At 36.2% G+C, this 22,630-nt stretch overlaps 1 protein-coding gene across 6 annotated transcripts in view; it reads left to right on the top strand.

The window, feature by feature from the left end:
- Positions 1–22,630, top strand: part of HEATR5B (HEAT repeat containing 5B) — a 56,519-nt gene that overhangs the window by 3,550 nt on the left and 30,339 nt on the right. For all 6 annotated transcript variants that reach the window (XM_068676432.1, XM_068676429.1, XM_068676431.1 and 3 more), the window contains 18 exons: positions 1,454–1,562; positions 2,636–2,785; positions 3,302–3,473; positions 3,851–4,008; positions 5,023–5,272; positions 6,939–7,094; positions 7,868–8,118; positions 8,530–8,641; positions 9,830–9,982; positions 10,255–10,354; positions 11,127–11,236; positions 11,628–11,791; positions 12,823–12,998; positions 13,548–13,653; positions 16,109–16,299; positions 17,868–18,027; positions 19,967–20,156; positions 21,505–21,674. In XM_068676432.1, coding sequence (XP_068532533.1) covers positions 1,454–1,562; positions 2,636–2,785; positions 3,302–3,473; positions 3,851–4,008; positions 5,023–5,272; positions 6,939–7,094; positions 7,868–8,118; positions 8,530–8,641; positions 9,830–9,982; positions 10,255–10,354; positions 11,127–11,236; positions 11,628–11,791; positions 12,823–12,998; positions 13,548–13,653; positions 16,109–16,299; positions 17,868–18,027; positions 19,967–20,156; positions 21,505–21,674 — 2,878 coding nt within the window. The remainder of the gene's footprint in view (positions 1–1,453; positions 1,563–2,635; positions 2,786–3,301; positions 3,474–3,850; positions 4,009–5,022; positions 5,273–6,938; positions 7,095–7,867; positions 8,119–8,529; positions 8,642–9,829; positions 9,983–10,254; positions 10,355–11,126; positions 11,237–11,627; positions 11,792–12,822; positions 12,999–13,547; positions 13,654–16,108; positions 16,300–17,867; positions 18,028–19,966; positions 20,157–21,504; positions 21,675–22,630) is intronic.

The following is a 22,630-nucleotide window of genomic DNA, read 5'->3' as shown; positions in this document are numbered from 1 at the left end:
ATGATTTTTTTAAGAAAAGTGGTCATGGATGTTACAGAAAAATCTGCCTGTATATGTGCATGTTTACTTAGATTGTTCATGCTTTGGTGGAGTTTATATATGATTGGTGTAGCAGGAAAAAAGAGCAATATTGAGGTTGTGGAGGGCAGGATTTGAAGGTGACAGATACACTTCTATCTGAAAGTTCGATACTTTCCTCTAGGCAAAGGAGTATCTTATGTTTCTTCACGTGCTTATGCAGTGGAGAGGATGACAGTAGTTATGCAACGTATAAATAATGCAGTGAAGCAATTCCACCAGTTTTATTGGTGATTGAGCCCAAGTACCCAATTTATGATAGAGCCTGCAGATCGTCAAGCAGGAGCAATTGCCAAGGGAATTGTAACCAAGCGTAGAAGCTTCCCCCACCTCGAGCATTGCTTGCTTCCATTCCCCTGTCGTAATGTACTGCTTAAGTCTCTCAGAGTCTGTACGCTTGGATGTGGGCGTGCATGTAGATGTGATCCAGCTTGTCTTCATGTATAGGAGCAGAGTCTCACTGGTAGGAATCTGGTTAATGCCACAAGCAACATCTGTTGAAGCTGCTTTAGGGCCCTACCACCTGTGGGGTATCACGTCATATATTCACGGTGTCTAGCAAACCTCCATTTGGGCTGCCTTCATGCATTACCACAGTGGGGTGTAACAATAAAATTTGAAGTAGTCACCATTTGTGGTGATACTGTCCTTCTTTCATCTGAAACTGTTGCAACTCTGTGAGGGAACACCTGTAAGTAGAATAAGCTTAGTACTGTCACATGCACAGAAATTCATGCTACCTGTTTAAGTGATAATAAAAAAGGTCTTTTTTTTTTCTATATGGTTTCAAGCTTTAGTTTTTTATGTTTGTGTAGAAGAGTTGTGTAGGAGACGTGCCAGTTAAGCAGTAGGCTGTAATCAGTTTGTAACACAGTTTTGAGGGGAAAAAAAAATTACCCAAGAATTTCAGGTGTTTTTTTTTAGGCTTATTTCTTCATAGTGAAAATGTGCGTTTTTTTCAGGATCTGTGTCTGTAATTGCCCTGGAGCAATCTGCATATGCAACTGCACTACACTGCTTCCTAATAAAAAATGTCCGGGAAAGGAAAAAAATGTATATGTGTTTTTGGATACAGTGATTTTTTCAGTGTCCATACGTGTTATTGTGTTAGTGCACTATAACTTAAGATACGTAAGTTCTTAGGTTTGAAAAAAAAAATATCTCTCAGTATCTATGAAAATGTACCAAATATATTAGGTGGTGGGGAGTTTCTAGTTCACAACTTTGTTTACCAAGCACCTGTTAATAGAAGAACACAAAATCCTGGACTTGCTGAGATTTCAGCATGTGCTCGTCTTCTCCAGAATTTCTGTGTAGATAATGTAGATCATGTAATAATATCCATTCAAATACATCCATGTCTTTTTTTTCATAGGGCTGCTGTGGCATGTGTTGGAGCATTTTACGAAAAAATGGGCAGAATGTTGGGTAGTTCTTTTCCAGAAACAGTGAATAATCTCTTAAAATCTCTGAAAAGTGCAGAGGTAAGTTTTGAAATATTTTACATTTGTGGTCTTGGTTCCATTTAGACTATTCTATGTAGAAAAATGCAAATTACTTGTATCAAGGTAAACGTGTAAGTGAATTTGTTCTGCAGAGGGAGGGTTGAGATTTTTGTTATATGCATAGTATAGTAGTTGCTTTATTGTGGCCTCAGTAATTAAAATTGCGAAATGGTTGTATGTACCATTTGAAGGACTGCATTAGTATTTCCACTTGTGTACCTTGTGTAAATGTTCAATTGTTTAAAAATTAAAAAGAAATACTTAAATTTTTCAACAAAAAATATTATGCAGATTGTCAGCAGCATACGTTCTGCCCTGAAAAGAGAGCGTGTATCATCATACTGAGAGAATGTGTTGTGGGTTGTCAGTGGGGCTGATACGACTGAAATAGCTCCGTTTCTTTTGAAATATATGACAGGTTGGAAAGGAGTGCTGATTGTGTAGATCTTGATTCCTGCTTGTCACAGAAAATGTATATGCAGTAATAAACATGAGTAATCCCACTGCTGGAGATAAAGGGGGGACTTATAACAGTGCTGACTATATCAAATAAGTCTGCATTTTGTCCTGACATTAGTTTTCTTCAGACGTGCCCTTGTATGCTGTGATATCTATATAAACAGATAATTTTTTTTTTTTGTGCCCTCTAACTTTAGGTACCTGCCTGTGTGCAGGTATGGTAAGAATCTGTTGACTGTTTGGGCTTCACGTTCTCTTATATCATTTGCTTGGGGTTTTGTTTATTTGTTTGTTTTTTCTGAGGCTACAGCAGTTGGGACAGAACAGAAGCAACTTATTTTGGGTCAATTTGTTGGACTATTTGGCCTCTTCTTAATTTATGTGGCACTAGAAGCAGTTCTAGTAAGGTCGTATCTAATGCTTACTGCCATCTCATGCCAGCCAAGTAATGGTTGTACCAGGCTTCAGTGAACTGTTAGCAATGCTTACAAAAATATTCATGTACAGAAGTAGGAAAATGTGGAAATAAACAGCTGGCATTTGATTTAAGTGCCGTGTCTGTGTTTTTGCATAAATGCTTCTTATGTGTGCAGTCTCAGGGCCGCAGTGAAATCCTGATGAGCTTACAGAAAGTCTTAAGCGGCCTTGGAGGAGCAGCAGCTTCTTGTCACCGTGATATTTATAAGAATGCCCGCTCTCTGTTGACAGACAGATCAATGGCTGTACGATGTGCAGTGGCCAAGGTGGGTGAATTTCTCCCCCAGTTCTAGAAATTCTTTGTTCTGTGACTGTGAAGTGTCTGCATCTGAACTTTGACCTGTTGCTTATCATGGGAAACTTGACCATTGCTTGGGGGAGATAAGTCCTTACCGGTTAATACCGAAGGCTCAGACATTTGACTTACTACTTCACGTGTACTGAGGTACAGCGGTATTGGCTTCCACTCTTGATAAATAAATAATGAAAGAGTAAATTAACTGTGGGTCACAGTAGGAGAGATTTTGAGTAACATAGTTGCTTTTTTTGTGTTTTCCTTTTACTTTTTAATTTGTGTCAACCTATTCCATGATTATTCTGATTATTCAGATAAGTTTTCAGTTAATTGGGAGTGGGGAAAAAAGTCAAGATATTAATATTAAAATACTTGCTGAACAAACCTGACAATTACACCAATACCTAGATAAAGGGTAAGAATAGTCTCTATTGGTGCTCAGCAAGTTTTTGTGTTTTGTTTTTTTTTTTTTCTCTCCCTCCTTCAGTGTCTGCTGGAATTACAAAATGAAGCAGTGTTTATGTGGACAGCTGAACTAGAGAATGTTGCGACGCTGTGCTTTAAAGCTCTGGAAAACTCAAACTATGGTGTGCGAGTTGCAGTGTCAAAGCTGTTGGGGACAGTCATGGCTACAGCATTGATACCAAAACAAGCAACAGGTACTTTCCTTCTGGATTCCATTTCCAAATGGACAAGCTGCATCTTCAGTGTCATGTTATGTGACAGTGTTGCATGATACATTGTTATTCTAGTACGTAGACATGTGTAGTTGATTTGTTTGGTTTTATAAGCTCTTAGCTTAAAAAAAAGTGAAGTGTTCAGATTTGCTGTTGTAGTTGGGGAAAAAACAAGTCAAGCTATCAAAATCGTTTGGGAATAGTAGCTTATTTTGCAAGCATAAAAAACAGCTGTTATCTGAAATGTTGTCTAAATTTATGTTGCAAGACAGTTTTGAATTGGTAATAGAGATTTTGAGATGATTGCTTGTGTTGTTTGGAGCTTTAAGATTAAATGATTGCTTTTCTCTTCGCAAAAGTGATGCGGCAGAATGTGAAGAGAGCTACACTTGAGGAAGTCTTGGAACTTATGGCCACTGGATTTCTGCGTGGAGGGTCTGGTTTCCTAAAGAGTGGTGGAGAAATGTTAAAAGTAGGAGGATCTGTCAATAGGGAAGTGCGAGTTGGTGTTACTCAGGTTTGTGATAAGCTTTGTATTCTGTAGTATTTTAGTATCTGTAGTATTTATTTTAAATTAAGTGACATTTGCACATTAACTGTAACCCTTTTAGGATTTGTGGTTTTTATTTGTTTATAATAACTCACAAGGCTAGTTTGGCTCACCTGGTTTGTGGATGTATATATATAGTGTCATTCCTCTAAGATATGTTACTCCTGTTGATTCAAATATGTGCTTAGGAATGTTTATTTGATTTGATCAGTGTGTTTTAGGTGGGATTAACTTGTAAAAAAAAAAAAAAAAATTTGAAAAATTAGCATCTTAAAGACTGGCTCCCTGTTTTCATTCTATTTCCTTTTAGACAGAGCATACTTCTCTCCTTTTGTGTGTGCTGGTTCTCCTGGTTGCTGCGTCAAGTTTGCTGCCCTAGCTTGTTAAATTATGTTTCTTCTCTCCATATGTCTTTTCTGACTAGGTGAAATCTGAATACAGAAGCTTTCCTTTTCTAATAGAGGAAGGTAGCAGCAGCATAACCTCAAATTCAGGCATTCCCAGTCTGACGTGTATTTCAATATGCTGCAGTATCTTAACAGAATTCACTTTTTTTTTTTTTTTTTAATCCTAGGGTATTTTGTGAAGCCTTTTTTTTTTTTTAAGTCATTTTTTAGGTGAACTTGTCAAAAATGCTCAGTCTTGATCATAAATTAAAACATGTTCATGTTGCTATTTGCATTATTATTATTTAAACACCTTTTTAAGAAGAGACATTTAGGGCAATGTACAGGCCTTGTCATCAAGAGCATTTTGCACTTCAAAGTATACGTAGCAGTATTGGAGCTGCTCTTGGTACTGGAAACAATTTGGCTTCAAAGACTTGGCTGATGGGTTGATTCATCCTGCTTAGCCCATTTAAGGTTGCGTATAACTGACCCTGCTATCACTACTGTATTGCAATATGCATGGATATTACTTCAGTTGTTAGGCTCTTGTTTCTGTTTTAATTGGATCTGTATGTAACTTCTGAATTTGCAGGCCTATGTTGTCTTTGTTACAACATTAGGAGGTCAGTGGTTGGAGCGCAACTTTGCTACATTTTTGTCCCATGTGCTCGATCTGGTCTCCCATCCTCGTGCAACCCAGACCCACGTGGAAGCAGTGTACTCTCGAAGATGCGTGTCCTTTATCCTGAGAGCAACTGTGGGCAGCTTACTGGGGGAGAAAGCACAGATTGCAGCTGCCAAAGATATATGTCAAGCTATTGGTAAACAAATGAAAGCAGTGGGTGAGAAACTTATTTTTTCTGTATTTGAGAGCTGTTGAAAATCATTGTTGTTACATCATCTCAACCTTTTTTCTTCCTTCTACTGTGAGAAGTAATTTTATTGCTATGGTAAAAAATAATTCATCTGCTTTCTGTTTGAAATTTTTTATCCAAAATGTAACTTAAATATACTTAAAAGGTGACTGTATAAAAGTGTCTTGTTATCCTCTGTCTGCAAAATTGCATTTGCTTAGAATGCAAGATGGGGAACAGAAGTGTGTTTTTGCAATTAATTTTGGGATAGGTTGCATTGAAAGTTGGGCGGAGTACTGCTGAAGAACATGTAGGTCAGATAACATCCTTGTATATCCCCTGCTAATATCCATGCTGATATCCAGCTAGATTTTATAGGTGACAAATAAAGATGTAATCTGAAAACCGGAATTAGAGAGGATAACTGTGGCCTCTTAAATATGTAATCTCTCATTTTATGAGAGATTACATCATGATTACACATCTCAAAACTATCATTTGTTTCTTATAAAACAGTTAATTTGAGCTAGAAATTGAGAAGGGAAGCTGGAATTGCACAACAGTGCATTTAGCAAACAACTTTTTTTTTCTTCTAATGCCACCATCTAATTTGTTTTTAAAATTGATGTTTAATGTATGGAATAGCATTTTTTTTTTTTAATTTTTGCAGATTATTCTCTTAACTGTTTTTTGGTAGGGAAGGTATGTCTGAAGTGGAACTTTAATATTTATTGCAGTCAGAACCCTTGTGCTCCCAGGGGAAAGTCTATCAGAAATGATAGTTCTGAGATAAAACGGTTGCAGAAATTACTCCTCTTGCCACCTGCTTATCAAAGTTAGAGAGAATTCCATTATGTTTTTGGATGATGGGATGACCTGCTTTTTTTTTTTTTTTATTTATTTTCCAATGAATTTGATAAGTTAGAGGTATTTTTACTTGGTAATGATTGCTTCCCTTCATATAAGGGGGACCTTTTGTTAAATTTGTAGTGTAGAAGATACATAAATTTTAAGCTGTTATTGAAATCCATTTTCTTAGAAGTGACAGTTGCAGCTTCCTTACCCATCAGGTAAGGAATCCCATCCCATACTCTGTTGCTCCTGGGACATTATGCAGGAGAAAAAAACATGAAGTGAGATCTATGAAATTAATTGGATAGCTCTAAGATGGTTAATGGTTATGATATATTTTTTTTAATATTGCTCTGATTTTAAATTTTTTAAATTTTTTTTTCTGTATATATTCATGCAAATTCATATACAGAATCTAGATGTAACAAGATTGTGGTCCTAATTACTTCATCTGTAGGTATGTGTGTATACATAGATACAATACACACATGCTGCATGTGGATATGCTTACTTTTGCTGGGTTACAGTATGAATCCTACCTCTTAGTGCAGTGCCATCCACAGCAACTTCTGGGCATGTGTTTTTCATGGACTCTGGATGATTATGTTTGGCTGGTAGCTTTAAAACTTATTTTTCTTCAGGATGCATTTGCTTTGTGAGCTCATGCTACAGGCAAACTTGTGTTTTTATTATAACATTTAGGGTTGATGTTAAAACTGTTTTCCCTTCCTATCCTGTGTATGTTATATCCTGTATATGTGAGTCAAATGGTAGTTAAACGAGATGCCTTTATTTTCTGCAGAAGCAGTTGTGAATGATGCTAACAGTGAAAATAAAGCAGGAGCTGCCGATATAGCTGCAAGCCAGCATGTAATGGTGTGTGCTCTCCAAGAACTGGGTAGTCTGGTTCAGAGTCTGAATGCCACTGCATCTCCTCTTATTCAAGAACCTTCTATAGGTATGCAGGTAAACTTAAATAGGTTGAGATATTTGAGCAGTGGATATGAAATATGATTACAATCTAGTTAAATAGAAAATGAATGTGTAAGAAAGAAATCAATTAAACTCTCATCCCCTGTAGTACTCTCTATAGCTGAGTTTGTCCTGCTCACTGTGTATAGTACCCGAACTTTAGTTTGACGGTTTTAAGTAACTTTTCTGATGGAAGTTTTGCCTAAAGCTCCTTTTCAGGATGAGTAAAATTGTGATTTTTAGCATCAATGAGTTTCCAATAATGGTATTAAAGGAAATAGATTGTTTTACTGTACAAGGTCTGAAATACGTGCTTCTGGAAAGCAGTATTTCCTTGATAGATTATTTTTTTTAACCTGAAGACTAGGGGCATTTTGTCAGGAGATAAAGTTGTGGATAATCGTATTTAAAAAGCTTGTTATTTAACCTGAGTTGACCAGGGCTTGTGTGGGATTTTCTTCTTGCTTGTTTTAACATCTGAATCCACATTTGTAATGTGGAACTGTAGTCCTTATTTTTTTATTTTATTTTATTTTTTTGGTTTGTGGATACCCGTGTTTTTTTCCAGCGAAACTTCAAGCTAATGCTAATAATGCTTCTGGGTTTCCTTAAAGAAAAAGGCAAAGTTATAAAAACTCAAGTACTGCAGTTCTGGCATTCTTAAATTTCATGTTGCCTGTCTAATATTGATGCAGTTTACGTGTTTACGTATGTGAAAAAGCATATTGTAATTTTTAAATTATAAACTCTTTCCTGTAGGTCTGTTGGAGACAGTAACTTCAGTTCTTCTTCATCCCAGCATGGCTGCTCGACTTGCTGCCGCATGGTGTTTGCGGTGCGTAGCTGTGGCGTTGCCTTTTCAGTTGACTCCGTTTTTAGATAGATGTGCAGAAAGACTCAACAATCTGAAGACTTCCCCTGAAGCTGTCAGTGGCTACAGTTTTGCAATGGCTGCTTTATTAGGTGGTGTGCATCAGTGTCCCTTAGGCATTCCTCATGCTAAAGGAAAGGTGAGATAATTATCTTCAGGTGGGAGTGTACAGAGAGAGTTTTTTTTTTTCAAGAAGTAATTGCTTTGCAAAATGTCTAAGGTAGTAACAAGTTAAAGGGTCATGAAATTGACCTTGTATCTAGCAAGAGCAATGGTCAGAGTGCTTGGTTGTAGCATTTCAGTTAAAATATTTACCAGCTTTTTTTCCCATCCCTCTTTCAAATTTGCATTCTTGTTGGTCATATTAATGAATAATTACTCAAAAGAATGTTACTGTCTGTATTGTCATGTGCGTAGGGCTAATTATCTGTATGAAATGTAATCTGCTCTTTATAGAAAATCAATTTAAATTTTACATAAGATTAGTAAGAGTGAATTTGTAGGAATGGCTTAGTTTATTTTTTTGAAATCCATTTTTATGACATTGCAGATGGTGGTTAGTATTGCTGAGGATCTGTTACGAACTGCTGCACAGAACAGCAGACTTTCCTTGCAACGGACTCAAGCTGGATGGCTTTTACTTGGAGCACTTATGACTTTAGGTTTGTAAAAACAGTTGTATTTGGTTTTGTTATAATGCTTGCCCAACATTTCTGGTAATCCACTCTAGCAAATAGTTGCTATGTATAATCAGTACAGTGTCTAGTACTAGGGCATTGATACCACTGGAAGCAGTGTTAGTTCATTTGTGTCAGCAGTGATGTTCACGATGCAGAAATACTAGAGTTCATGTAAGCTGAAGGGTAATAGAAGGTGACATAACTTTAAAAAAAAAAATCTACTCTGGGTGTTTTTGCTTTGTTTCGGAAACCTAGCAGTTAGTCATTCTATGAAAAGTACTAATCAGTTCGGTGGTGCACAAGAAACAAACTGCAAATAAAATATAATTAGCCTTTCAATAAGCTGCAAGCATATCATGGGTAAGCAGTAATACTGATTAGGGGTGTTAACAGTTTAAAAGCCATTCTTTTGTCTCAAAAAAAAACAAAGCAACCTTATGTATGACTGTTTATATATGCCATCACAGAAATATTGGATGCTATATTTTGACAGGTTATAAAGTGAATTTTATGAATTTTGCAGCAATCTTTTTTTGTTCATTTGTTTCTGGTTTTATAATGGAAAATGTGATAAAGCTTTGATATGTTCTTCAGTATCTTGATCTCTCAGCAAATGCCATTTCTGTTTTGTATTCTCTATCCCATTTTTGCCAACATTTTGCTAACAGTGTAGCACTATTTTGCTTGTCCTTCTCCAAAGTATTTGTAATGCACTTGCAGTGGATTTTCTAGAGCTTTTTCAGAAGCTTTCTTTAAATTTGACTGAAAACTGTATTTATAGTCAGTAACTGTCAACTATTTTTCTATCATATGAATAAGTTGCGATAGGCTAAAGAGCTTGCCTTCAAAACAGTAATATAAAAATAAAACTTAGAATAAAAAGACAAGTGTCAGCACTTACATACATGATTCAATATATAGATTTGGCTAGTCCCTATTTTTAGTACTAATACCAACAAACAGACTTATCTTCACTGTTTGGAACACTTGTAACCTACAAATGAGAGAACAGTGAAGAATAAAGGAGATTCAAGTAGGGAGATGTAGGAAGAGAAGGGAAGTAAGAGAAAAATAGTTATAAGAACAGATGCCTTCATGGCAGATTTTTTGTGGTTAGTTTAATACAATTTTTTATTATACAGTCTTCTATTGATTTATTTTTATAAATAGGTCCTTCTGTTGTTCGATATCATCTCCCTAAGATGTTGCTGCTATGGCGAAATGTGTTTCCACGTTCTCTGAAGGAGCTGGAGGCAGAAAAGGCAAGAGGGGATTCTTTCACATGGCAAGTAACATTGGAAGGCCGTGCTGGAGCTCTGTGTGGTAAGAATTTGAAATTTCAAAATTCACAAGAACAAAGTAAAACAGAACATGGTCCTAAATATTATAGAGAAATCTGCCTTAGCTTCCCTTCTTTCTTTGAACACGAGTAAGACTTGTCAAATTTTCACCAGGGACCTATTTTTGGTATGTAGTCTTACGAATATGTCACACATTGAAAAAATATTTTTAATTGCTACTTTTTTATATCCTCTTAGGATCTGTATGTTGCCTTATACTTCTGAGTAAAATTTTAATTTATATTTTGTTAATAGCTATGAGAAGTTTTGTTGCTCACTGTCCTGAGCTCCTTACTGAGGATGTGATCAGGAAGCTGATGACACCCATAGAATGTGCCATGACAATGATGTCACAGTAAGTAGACAGTTTAAAAAAAATAAAATGTATTTGTGTTATCTTTAGAAGCACATTGTGAGATAAAGAAATGGTCTTTTGGAAAAAAAAAAAATATATATATATATATATCTCAGTACTGAGAGGAAGTTACTGGTCTATTCTTCTGCTGTTTCTGCTTTTTGTTCATGTTTATTTTTACCCAGAGCTGAAATACTAGGACTACTTTGTTTTAATTCATTTTCCAAATTTTTGTTTTCTTAACTGTGTTTTGGATTTTCAATTAGCTTTTTTACTTTCATGTTTGCTTCATGTTGAAAAGACAAGAAAGTTAAGGTACTGGTATACTAGATGTTAATAAATATACTTTTACAAAAGGTACTAATTAAAGGATTTGAAATATTTTACAGAATAAAAGATAAAACACAGGTTGGGCTTCTTTGTTGTTGTTTTCTTTAAGCAGCAGTTTAAATTGAATTTTTTTTTCTCAGAACTATTACTTCCAAGATATATATATATATATATATATATATATATATATATATATATATATATATATATATATATATATATATATATATATATATATATATATATATATTATTTTTTTTTTTTCTTTTGGAATTATTTCCAAGAATTAGTTATTTGAGTAATGCTGAAGTAACTCATCAGAGTAGTTTGTTGAACACTGTTTTCCTTTTCTGGCTAGTGGCATATCTTCTCAAAAGAAATAAGAAACATTCTTTTCAGTAACTGCAATGTTTCTGTCTGTCTCTGTTTTTGGATTCTGTAGCATTCCATCGGTAATTAAAGCACATGGAGCTCATCTGAAAGCTAGTGCAGCGATGGTCCGTTTAAGACTTTATGATATATTGGCTTTATTACCTCCAAAGACATATGAAGGTATGTTGTTTTTGTTGTTTTTTTTGACAGTGATTGTTAAAGTAAAAGTTGTACTTTGAATGTCTTTTTTGGTGATATCTTTATTTGACCTGCCATGTAGCACTAGGTGGCTGAGTAAAAAGTACACATCTGTCTTTTCCTAAAAGTTTAAAAAAGCAAATTGAGCCCAACCAGACATATATAAAGACTTCTACAGAACTGCAGTTTCAACCAAGTATCTGTTTGCTTACTTAAATGTGCAAACATTTAATTCATTATGTCTACATGATCATGTGGATGAGCCAGATTTTGCAGAATCTGGATTGTCATCCTGAGGGGGCTGGCCTGATCTGTAGCTGAAATGTTTTGGATAAAAAGCAATAATGATACTTTTTAATGTCTGTTGTCTTAGGATCATTTAATGCACTTCTTCGTGAATTGGTAGCAGAATTTACTTTGACAGACAACTCTGCTAATACAACCACATCACTCCTGAGGTCTCTTTGTCATTACGATGACAGTGTTCTTCTTGGCTCTTGGCTGCAGGAAACTGATCATAAGTCAATTGAAGACCAGGTAATGTCAAAACAGAAGAATATGAATACAAAAAAGAAGCAAGTATTGCTATGGGAATTTCTCTTGATAAAGTTTTTCAGATAAGCTACCAGTGTTGACACGATTACCTTTTTTTTTTTTTTGTATGGCTCCTGGAAACAAATGGCACACTGGGAACAATTCATTAATTCATTCACTGTGTTCTCTAGACAAATAACTGTTCTGAGAATTGGCTGAACTGTGCCATCATAAACTTTTGCAGCTCAACTTCTCAGAAATGTCCTGGGTGAGATGGGGAGCTGAAAATGCTGCTTCTGCTGCAGTCTATTTAATAATGGCAAGATTTCTCAGAAAGCAGCTGCTTGGTCACATTCTAGTTTTTAATCATATCAAAGTCTCAAGAGAAGTTTACTCTTTCCCAACCTTTTAAGAAGAATATAGAGCTACAAGACTCATGTTTTGTTTCAGGATGAGATAATGAAAAAGCTGTGAAAACTTTTTTTTTTTTTTTTTTAAAGAAAGTAGTCAATTGATTAGATGTGTTTCCTGAAAGAATGATGGTTAGGAATATTTTCATGGTGATAGGAATGCTAGTAATCATAATACCATTTCTAAATTTTTGGGGGTAGAGAATCATTACAACCCAAATTGACCATTTAGTATACTGTACTGTAACTCAGTGCTCTGAGTGAATAAATAATCTTTATTCTGAACCGTCAGTTTGTGGTCAGAAGCTGCTACTTCAGAAGGTGCTATGGGTATCAGAAATTAAATACATACATGTATCTGAATGTATCTGATTTCCGTATCTTCTACCAGGAGTCATAGTTCATGCACTTACCCAGATACTAACTGGTTTTACCCTCAGGGATTTAACTGGCCCTGTAAATGCTAATGCATGCGTGCGTGGAGACACTGCAGTAGCTTTTAATTGTTTGTAAGGTAGTTTATTGTTCTTAGCTATCGCATATATCTTTTGGTTATCTCTAGATAAGATTTTTATTTGCAAAGGTATATTCAGAGGTGTTCACATATTATGTGGCATTTTGCAGCTTCAGCCTAACAGTGCATCTGGAAGTGGTGCTTTGGAGCATGATCCATCTTCGATTTATTTGCGTATCCCTGCTGGTGAAGCTGTACCTGGCCCCCTTCCTCTAGGAGTATCTGTCATCGATGCATCTGTGGCTCTCTTTGGTGTGGTTTTTCCTCATGTCTCTTACAAACATAGGTCAGTTTACATTTATATTCAATTTCAAAATTCAATGAGGTCTATACTGTTTTTAGCTATGGAAAGATCTGGCTGGGGAACTGCAGAATAGCTACGTGTCCAGATTGTTCATTGTACTCCTGTTCTTGGTATCTTTTAGGGAATGCTCCTCCCAGTAATACTTTGCAGCATGAGGTTAAATGGGAAAAATAATAGGAACAGTAATAGGAACGTGGAGCCTAACATTGTTTTGAATGGTAGTGGAGAGGCAGCATCTTTCCAGTTTTGCCCTCATAGCTTTCTAGTTATACAGCCAAACGTATCTGAATACTTGCTTTCTCTTTGCGGCGTTTTCTCCAAAAGGGATAAATTAATCTAAAAGAAGAATCAGCAAAGTGACATTTAAAGTAATACTACCCTTTCTGCCTAAGGTGAATACTTTCTGCAGCCCCTGAAGCACAAATTCTATGACCCAACTTAAAAGGCCTTTTGGTTGTGTGCAGTTTTTACCAGCTGTGTTTTGGTTTGCATTTTGAAAGAATGTCACTTAAATTATGTTCTTTGTTTTAGATTACAGATGTTGGATCACTTTGCTGAATGTGTCAAGCAGGCTAAAGGTGTTCGACAGCAAGCTGTGCAGCTTAATATCTTTACTGCTGTTCTTAGTGCCTTGAAGGTAAAACCTGTGAACTTGTAGTAGATACAAAAATTCAGCAGTTTGGTTTGTAGACTTGTGTTCTGTACAAAAGGCTGTTAGAAGGACATTGCTGAAGTTAGTACTTAAACTTTTGGGAACAAAACCCAGACATTGCAAATTCCCTCCCTCTCTCCCCTCTCCTCTTTTCAGATGTTCTTTGTTTTAGCTCATCTGCATGTATGAGTACAAAGAATAGATGAGATTCATGTCTGTATAGTATTGTCTTTATTTTCTTTTTCACCACTCTATTTTTCTTTGCACTGTACTTATGGATTTAAATACTTTTTCATACATACTCAAAAAAAAAAAACAAACAACACACCCCTCATATCTTTGTGGATGAGTGTTGTGCAGGTGAGGCTCATGGAAACACAAAGATAAACTTGGGTCTCCATTTTAGATCATTTTAGATGTCTGAACTATTTATTCTTTAGACTCCTTAATATAATATAGAATTTCAAATGCTTATCCTCAAGTCCCGCTGACTTCATTACAATTATTTGTGCTCTACCTGTGCTTGGAAATCTATCCTCATGCTATGAAGTCAGGAATCTAGACAGTAAGTGAGAGAAATACTTGGTTTCAGTCACTTGTATTACCTCGAGGCTCTGTGGAACAGTGTCTCAGTGTAGGATTTTCTTTCTACTTGTCAAATTTATTAAGGTATTTCAAGATTTTTTTCTGATGTTCTGTATGGATTTCCAATTCATGAGTCTGTCAGATTTTCCCCCATTATGTCATCATCCTTCAGCTTCAGGGCAACTGAGTCCTGTGCACTGAGGAAGTTGTCCTTATGGAAGTGTTAGACTGTAATTAAAGATTGGATGGGTTTCTTCTTGTCTGACCTTTGCCATCCAAGCAATGACTGCCTATCTTCAGCTGCTTTTTAATGGGTCTCTGGTCCCCACTTGATGGGGAGAGAGGACTGTCTATGGAGAGTGAATTGTCCCACTTCTTTTAGGATGCAATGATGCACTCTTCTCCCTTGACTATAAGATAATTACTCAGGCTTTTTAGCCTAGATGTCTCATGCTTTAGATAATGAATGGCTCCCTCTTCAGTTTGGTTCCTAGTTATGAGTTAAGGCACCTCAGCCCTGATGTACAGCTGAAGGGCATACTGGTGTGTTTTAACTCAGCAGGCAGCTAAGCACCATGCAGCCACCTGCTCACTCTCTGTCCCTCCCCACCAGCGGGACTGGGGAGAGAATCGGACTGGGGGTGTGGAGAAGTAAAAACTGGTAGGTTGAGATAGACAGTTTAATAGGACGGAAAATGAGGGGAAAATAATATTAATGATAAAAGAATACACAGAGCAATTGCAAATCAAAACACAGCACCATAGCAGTTACGAGGAAGAAAATTAACTCTATCCCAACTGAAACCAGGACACATGCCCATTTATGTATGTGATCTGGAGCATTTTAATAAGAGTATTCTGGGAACTGGACTGCAAAATCCTGGCAGACTTGGGCAAAACACATTTTCGTATGAACCTTTAGTTGGGTAAAGTTTTTGTAGTAGAAGCAAAAGTCAGTTTCCCCCCCGCCCCCAAAAGCTGTCTGTGAAATGTCAACTCTTTATGTAGAACTTAGTAGAGTTTTTGAAAAGAAAGTTGTCACAGGTCTCACACTGGCAAAACAAGGCTTCTCTTCCTTGCTTTGTCCTTAGAAATATGAGCCATGCTGAAACATGAGACAAGTTGAAAGCTATTTTCTGAGAAAGGAGCTTGGGATTTCCCATGCCATGCCAAAAGGCCAAAGAACTGTCAAAAGTTTAAGAGCTGAAATGAGGATTTCAGAACAGAAAATGAGAATCTATGGTGGAGCCATCAGCTTCATCCTCTATAACACATGCAGTGCTTCACATGTATTTGATTATTTTTCCCAAAGTAAAGACTTCTTGAAAGTTATAATGGAAGGTAGTGTGTTATTAAAGGAATATGGAAACCGGAGAACCTGCAGAAACAGTGTTTAGTGTTATTGCTCTGTAACACACTTACGTAGCATACAATATACAATTTCAAATATGTAAATGTTAAGAAAAAATGTTCTCATGTACCTAAAATCTATTTGATTCTTGCAGAAATGCAACTTAGCTGTGTTTTTTCTGTCCGATAAAGAGATATTACAGTTAAATTTAAAGCACCCCCCCCTTCTTTTCTTATCTTTTCCTTTGGTTATCCTGTGTCAAGCCAGCTGCTAGTTAAGATTCAGTAGCATTGAGGTGTGTGTGTGTAGTGCTATAATGAATTTGATAACAAAGACTGGTGTAACGCATCTTCTATATGTGAAATAGGTAGAGTGCTGGCAAAGCTAAGACTGTGTTTTTGAGTTTTAAATACATCATTTTTAACTGAAGATCTTACAGTAATGTTGCTCTTTCCTTCCTCCCCTGATTTGGAATGTGTTTTTTTTTTTCATTTGTTCATGTAGGGTTTAGCTGAGAACAAAAGCACATTAGGACCAGAAGAAGTTCGCAAATCTGCTCTGACGCTGGTAATGGGTGCCCTTGATAATCCGAATCCTATTCTGAGATGTGCAGCAGGAGAAGCTCTTGGCAGAATGGCTCAAGTGGTTGGAGAAGCCACTTTCATTGCTCGAATGGCTCAGTACAGCTTTGATAAGTAAGTTGGCTTTGATTCATAAAGGGAAATAAAATACAGTTTGGAAAATTCTTCTATGAAATAGCATTTTTTATTTACTCTTTTTCTCCATGCTTTATTACAAAGATTATATAGGTCTAAGAAATCTTGAAACAGTCTTCAAATTTGGATTTATTTGATGTGATTCTTCCAGGAATAAAAGTTTATTTGTTACATTACTTGGAATGCAAAATGATACAAATGAAGGGTTTTTCATGAGTTACTTGTAAGGTAACTAAACTGCTTCAGGTAGATAAACTCAGCTTACACTTAGTATGCCTGTAGCATGAATTGTATGATAGAAAGATGTTTTGATGAAATACAACCACTAACATATCAATTTAACTTACCTACTGGCCCATTTGTTTTTTCTATATTTTGTCATTAACTCTCAGCTCTTTAGAAGGATACCTGGTGCATATACCAAGACAACATATTTCCCAATTTCAGCTTAAATTTTAGACATCAGCCAGTCTGTGGATCTGAATGCTCCTACCTCAGGGCTGCAGCATGTCTTTTGGCTCGCCATGCTCCATGAATATAGTCTCTTACCTCTGAGTAATTCAATTTTTCTCCATTATTTCATCTTGTAATGAAGTATATCATCTTCATGGTCATTCCTTGAATTTCTGCTACTGGGACTCTTCCCTTGGTTTCTTATGCAGGACTCAAGTTAACAATGATTGCCAGTCTGTTGACACTGTCAAACCATTTTTGCATATATGGCATTTGCATTTACTTTCTTGCTGCTGCTGCTGTTGTTTACTAATGGCTATGAGCGTGCTTCTCTGATACATACAGACAACCAGGAAAAAAAAATCTTTCTTCTAAATAGGATATCCTTCTTCTATCTCTCTCTCTTTTTTTTTTTTTTTTTGTCTGAAGAGGGTTTTAATTACAGTTGGCAGTATGTGACATGCATTCTGAGATGAAGAATTGTGGAATATACACAGCGAGTCACTATTTCATGCAGCTAGGTCATTCAGAATGCTATTCATTGTGTTTTAAGTTCATTAATAAAAATACTACTACAAAATCTATTGGAAAAATCTCTGAATGCAGCTGTAGAAGAAAGCAGCTGTATTAAGAAGTTGTCTGCAGTGGAAGATGAAGCTGTGATGTGGATTCCATCATAATTTCTCTGTATGTTTTGTCATTTTTTTGTTCTTGATTTCTTTTCACTGCAGTGGCCTAGCAATGACTCTTATGATTATTAAATTAGTCTACTGTGAAACATTGGTAAACACTAGGCTCTTTTCCTATATTCTTATACTTCTAAAATGCTTCTTCATCTAAAATGTCAAGTTATGATCATGAAGTAAGAAAATCACTAAAATATCTTTTTATTGACTTGCTTTATATGTAATCCAGTTTAATAGCAGTATAGGATATGTATATTATTTTTGCTTATCTGGTTAAGGCTTCTTACTGTCTTGTAACATGGAGATCAAAATTCTGTTAGAATCAGTCATTTGCAGTTATGGTACTTGAAGGATTTTAATAATAAATCTAGTGAATTACATGACTTCTTTTTGTTTAAATGTTGACAGGTTAAAATCTGCTCGAGATGTTGTATCAAGAACGGGACATTCTTTGGCTCTGGGTTGCCTCCATCGATATGTTGGTGGAATAGGTTCTGGGCAGCATCTGAAAACTAGCGTCAGTATTCTCTTGGCTTTGGCACAAGATGGAACTTCTCCTGAAGTCCAGGTAAAAAACACAATTACCACAGAATTGTTTTTAAAATGTTCAGGATTAGAATTCAGAGTTAATTCTGACAGAACATTTGTCTTGCCAATGAGGAGTTGAATGGTAGAAGGAAAAATGCTGCATCTTTCTTTTCTGCAGCAATGAAATCTATCAAAGCATTAGAATTACCAAAGAAGGGGAAAAGAGGAAATCCTTTTTGAGTAAAAGCCATGTCTTGTCTGTAATTATTGTTCTTCAAAATCATGCTGTAATTCTACCATAGAACAGTTAACTTCCAGCCATTCTTTTTTCAACTTAACTCAAGGAAATGATTGTAAGTGACTACTATGCTTTAGCAGCAGGAAATTGAATGCCATCCTTGATTAGGGGCACCTTATACCCACAGATTGAGAAGGTGAAGCCTCCAGTAACTATGTGGAGACATACATCCATGTTCACCTTGGTTTAAATTATGAATTTGATAGAACAAAAAATAGTGGTTTTTGTTTGTTTGTTTGTTTTGCCCTCAGGGCAATAAGAAAATAAGCTATGCTTTTGCAGCTTGTTGTTTGGGAAAACAAGACTAGCTTTGTTTGGAGATAGATGTTAAAAAACAAACAAACAAAAAAACAACAGTAAATGCAATATAAAGTCACTTTTAAATTTCCTAAGTTTATTTACAGCAAGTCAAAGTTCAGTTTGCATATATAACCTTGCTTTATGTGTGAGTAAGTAATTTTAAAGCATGTACTTGCTAATCATTCATCTTTAAACTGGAAGGAGTTACTGCTTTATGAAAAACTTGAATTATAAAGGGCAAGGATTTAGAAGCCAGGTGGAATTTGTGTGCCTATCTTATTTTCTACGGAGAGTATGATAACAGGCAACTGTGAAAAGCTAAGCTTTTACATCTCATCTGCAATGTAGGTATGCAGGAGCCGTATGTGAACACGAGCAATGGAAATTCACAAGAATGAGAATGTACATACAGCTGTAATGTACTACATACGTGCTTAGGACTGTTAAAATAGGTTCATGTGATTTCTTGTGTTAATGGGTTTTGGGTTGCATCAGAGAGGACCAAAACTGAGCAATTTTAAAGGAAGGTTTTCTAGCTGATTCTTAAGAGTCTAGCTTTGTAACTGTAATACTCTCTTAACATAATGTCTCTTCAGTGCAATTGCATCACATTTAATTGAAGAAAGTTCTGACATATGATCATTTAATAGGATCTTTTGGAGAGATATCTCTTGCTTTCAGGTCTGTCAGAGAAGCTTACGTCACATGAAACTTTAGTGACCAAAAATTCTTTTTCTTGCTTGGACATTTGCAGTAAAATATTTTGTAATTCACTTATAACTGAATAGGTTGATTTTTTTTCCTATCCCATAGTACACTGGCTGTATGTGTAAAGTGCTGCTTTCTTCTGCACCACCTAAAAAGAAAATTCATTGGAAAACGCATGAGAACTTTTCAGCTAGTCATGGAAATCAGTTTCTACTTATAATATCACAGGCCCAACCAGCTAAGGACTTTGTCAGCTAATTGTCTGGTTTGGGGTTTGGAATCTGCATCCAGTTCTACATCAGAAATGATTGCCTTGTTCCCATGTTAAAGGGTCACTTTTCTTCCCCAACCTCCCCTCCCTCCCCTTTTTTAAAGTGGATGTGGTGTTTGTGTTTCTATTTTTCTTTCTCAAAGTGCTTGACCATTTCTTGCTCAAATACTTTGTCATCTTCGTTATCCACAAAAATGCTGGCAGCCAAACAGCACACTAGAAATATCTCAACTCCCACTTGATTGCTTGAGTTTTTTGGATATCTGAAACACTTCTGGAGTAAGAGAAGCTAACTAGACATGTAAACAGGGTTGTGCAGAGCTAGGTTCAGTCTACATGCATACTTGTATACGTTTTCTAAATGTATTACTAAAAATATTCTTCCTTTTTTTGTTTTCATAGACCTGGTCTCTCCATTCACTTGCCTTGATAGTAGATTCTAGTGGACCAATGTACCGCGGATACGTGGAGCCAACACTTTCTCTAGTTCTTACTCTCCTCTTAACTGTTCCACCATCACATACAGAAGTACATCAATGCTTAGGCCGATGTCTCGGGGCTATAATAACTACTGTTGGGCCTGAGCTGCAAGGTTAGTGTGAATTTGAAGAGGAAGGGAAATTAACTTGTATAAAGCCAATGCATCATGTCCTTAAATGGAAGATAATTAGTTTTTGTTTATTGCGGTTGTGGGTAGTAGAGGAAGGCTTTGACAAATCCAGGGTCCTGGAAGGAACCTCAAGTCTGTTTTATGTCTACTGGTGGTTCCTTTATTTTTTTTCCCTTCACACCTCAGTTTGAGATTTATATAAAGAAGTTACAGTGATGTATGGTGTTCTAGTTAATGACAAACGTGCATGGTAAGTAAAAGATGAAAAACAGCCTTGCTGTGTGTATGTTTTATGTAGGGCAAGATTTTTCCTCTGCTTCTTCAACATAGTGGTAGTTTTATTTTTGACTGATGGCAAGAGCTTAAGTTTGACATCATTGATAATGTGAACAATAACTCATTTCCACTTATTCTTGTTATTCTATCACAGTACCTTACCACAGAGAATAAGATCTTGCCGTGCCAGTACACTGTATCCCAAGTTATGTGGCTCAGATAACATAAACATGGATTGTTAACTTTCACCTAGTGGGATTTTTTAGGAATGTTTATAGGCTGGTTTTTATGTCAGTGTTATAGAGTCAGGCGCTAGTACAATTTTAATTCTAAATAATTGGGCTTACAATTCTACTTTGGAAATGTCTCTAGATGACTTAATTTAACTTGATATCTGCTTGCTGTATAATAAGATCTTGATTTGAAGTGTCATGAACTTTATTAATAAAGATACTTACGTGGAATATCTTCTGCAAGTTACATTTTGCTGTAATTCAGTGTTGTGTTTTTTTTTTTTTAATGTCATGCTGGTTAATTCTTAAGATATGGAATGGAATTATTTTTCAGATTAAGTTCTGTTCTTTCAAATATGTGTCCTGTTAGAGCAGCATGACTCATCTGATGGAGCTAACAAAAATTACCTGTAGATACATATGCTAGCTTACACATTGTCTTATATTTTAGGAAATGGCTCTGTGTATGAAATGTTGTCTATATATATGGCCACATATAGAAGATGTTCAGAATTGAAATGCGAATAACTTTTCTAGTTTCATGTCCTGGGAAGATATTCTTAAAATATTTCCAGTTGAAGATCATTGATCCAAAATTTCATTTGGACAGAGTATTGTTTAACCTATTATTTCAACAGAGGAATTGAAATGCACTCGTGATTCTTTCAAGTAGTGTGGATGCTATTTTGCAGTAGTAATTCAGAAAATTTGCATGTTAATTTTGTAAACTTTTATGCATTAAAATATGTTTAAAGGTTTAAAATCTACAGCTGTCATAGCAAGATTTTTCTATGTTAAGGTTATCATATTATTATCATTAGGTAATGGAGCTACAATTTCAACAATCCGTTCGTCCTGTTTGGTGGGATGTGCAATCACACAAGACCATTCAGACTCGCTTGTTCAGGCAGCGGCCATATCCTGCCTTCAGCAGCTACATATGTTTGCACCACGGCACGTCAACCTGTCCAGTCTGGTTCCAAGTCTTTGTGTGAGTACAAAATGCATCCCTTCTGTTCCTCAAAGTTTCGTGTACGTGCCTAGTAGAGAGGGCACAGGAGAAGCACTTTGCAAGATGCTAAGGATACCCATACATAAGAAGCAAGCCACATTTGCAAAACATTGGAATGCAATAAAGGGACATCTGTCCCCAAGTTATTTTAGAAGCTTTTCAGAATGCTGCCCAAATATAGGGCTGGATTCACTTTTACACTAGGTAGCACAAGGTAGCAAGCATTTTTAGAAAATCACTCGTTACAAAGATGCTGAAATGCCCTGTTCCTTCCAACTGACTGCAGGCACAAATGGAAGAAGGTGAGCTTGGAAAAGGTGGGAGATTCTGGATTTTTTTTTTTAACCACTATTAGTATAGCAGGTGCTGACACTCAAATTCTTGTATTGCTATTGTGATTAACATTGCTCCCCCCATTAGTGTTCTGTCAGCAAATCCTGGCTTAAGCCAGGAAATGAGGCAGTGGCTAGAACCCAAAACATACAGAATACTACTATAAGAGGAAAGGTGGTGTGTGTGTTTTCATTTGTTTCTTTATTGCTATTGTTTATTTACTTCTTAATTGTTTTAGGAGGGTTTAGCAGTCCAATACTAAGAAGTTTGAAAAACACTCCCTGAAGTTGGTTGGGTGTTTTGCAAAGTTGATTGTATTGTTCACTGTGGAGCTAGTGGTTCTGTGTCATGTGAAAGAATAGAATCCTTCTGATGTCAGCACTGGAACTGTTTCTTAGTCTCCCTTCCAGACTTCCCCTAGGGTATCCTCTCATTGTTACATGGTTCAGCCCCCACCTGTACTCTGGAACACTACTGTGCAGTGTGTTCCCAGAGTCTGTTAATTGTCCTTGCACAGAATTTTGCATGACCGATATGTGACATATCCAGAAGTAGCTAGGCCCTTCTGTATAAATACCATGCACAATCTGACATTCTCTCTA

This window comes from Anas acuta, chromosome 3 (genome assembly GCF_963932015.1).
Source record: "Anas acuta chromosome 3, bAnaAcu1.1, whole genome shotgun sequence".
Taxonomy (NCBI): Eukaryota; Metazoa; Chordata; class Aves; order Anseriformes; family Anatidae; genus Anas; species Anas acuta.
The sequence above is the reverse complement of the archived record's forward strand: the minus strand, read 5'-3'. Positions and strand labels throughout refer to the sequence as shown.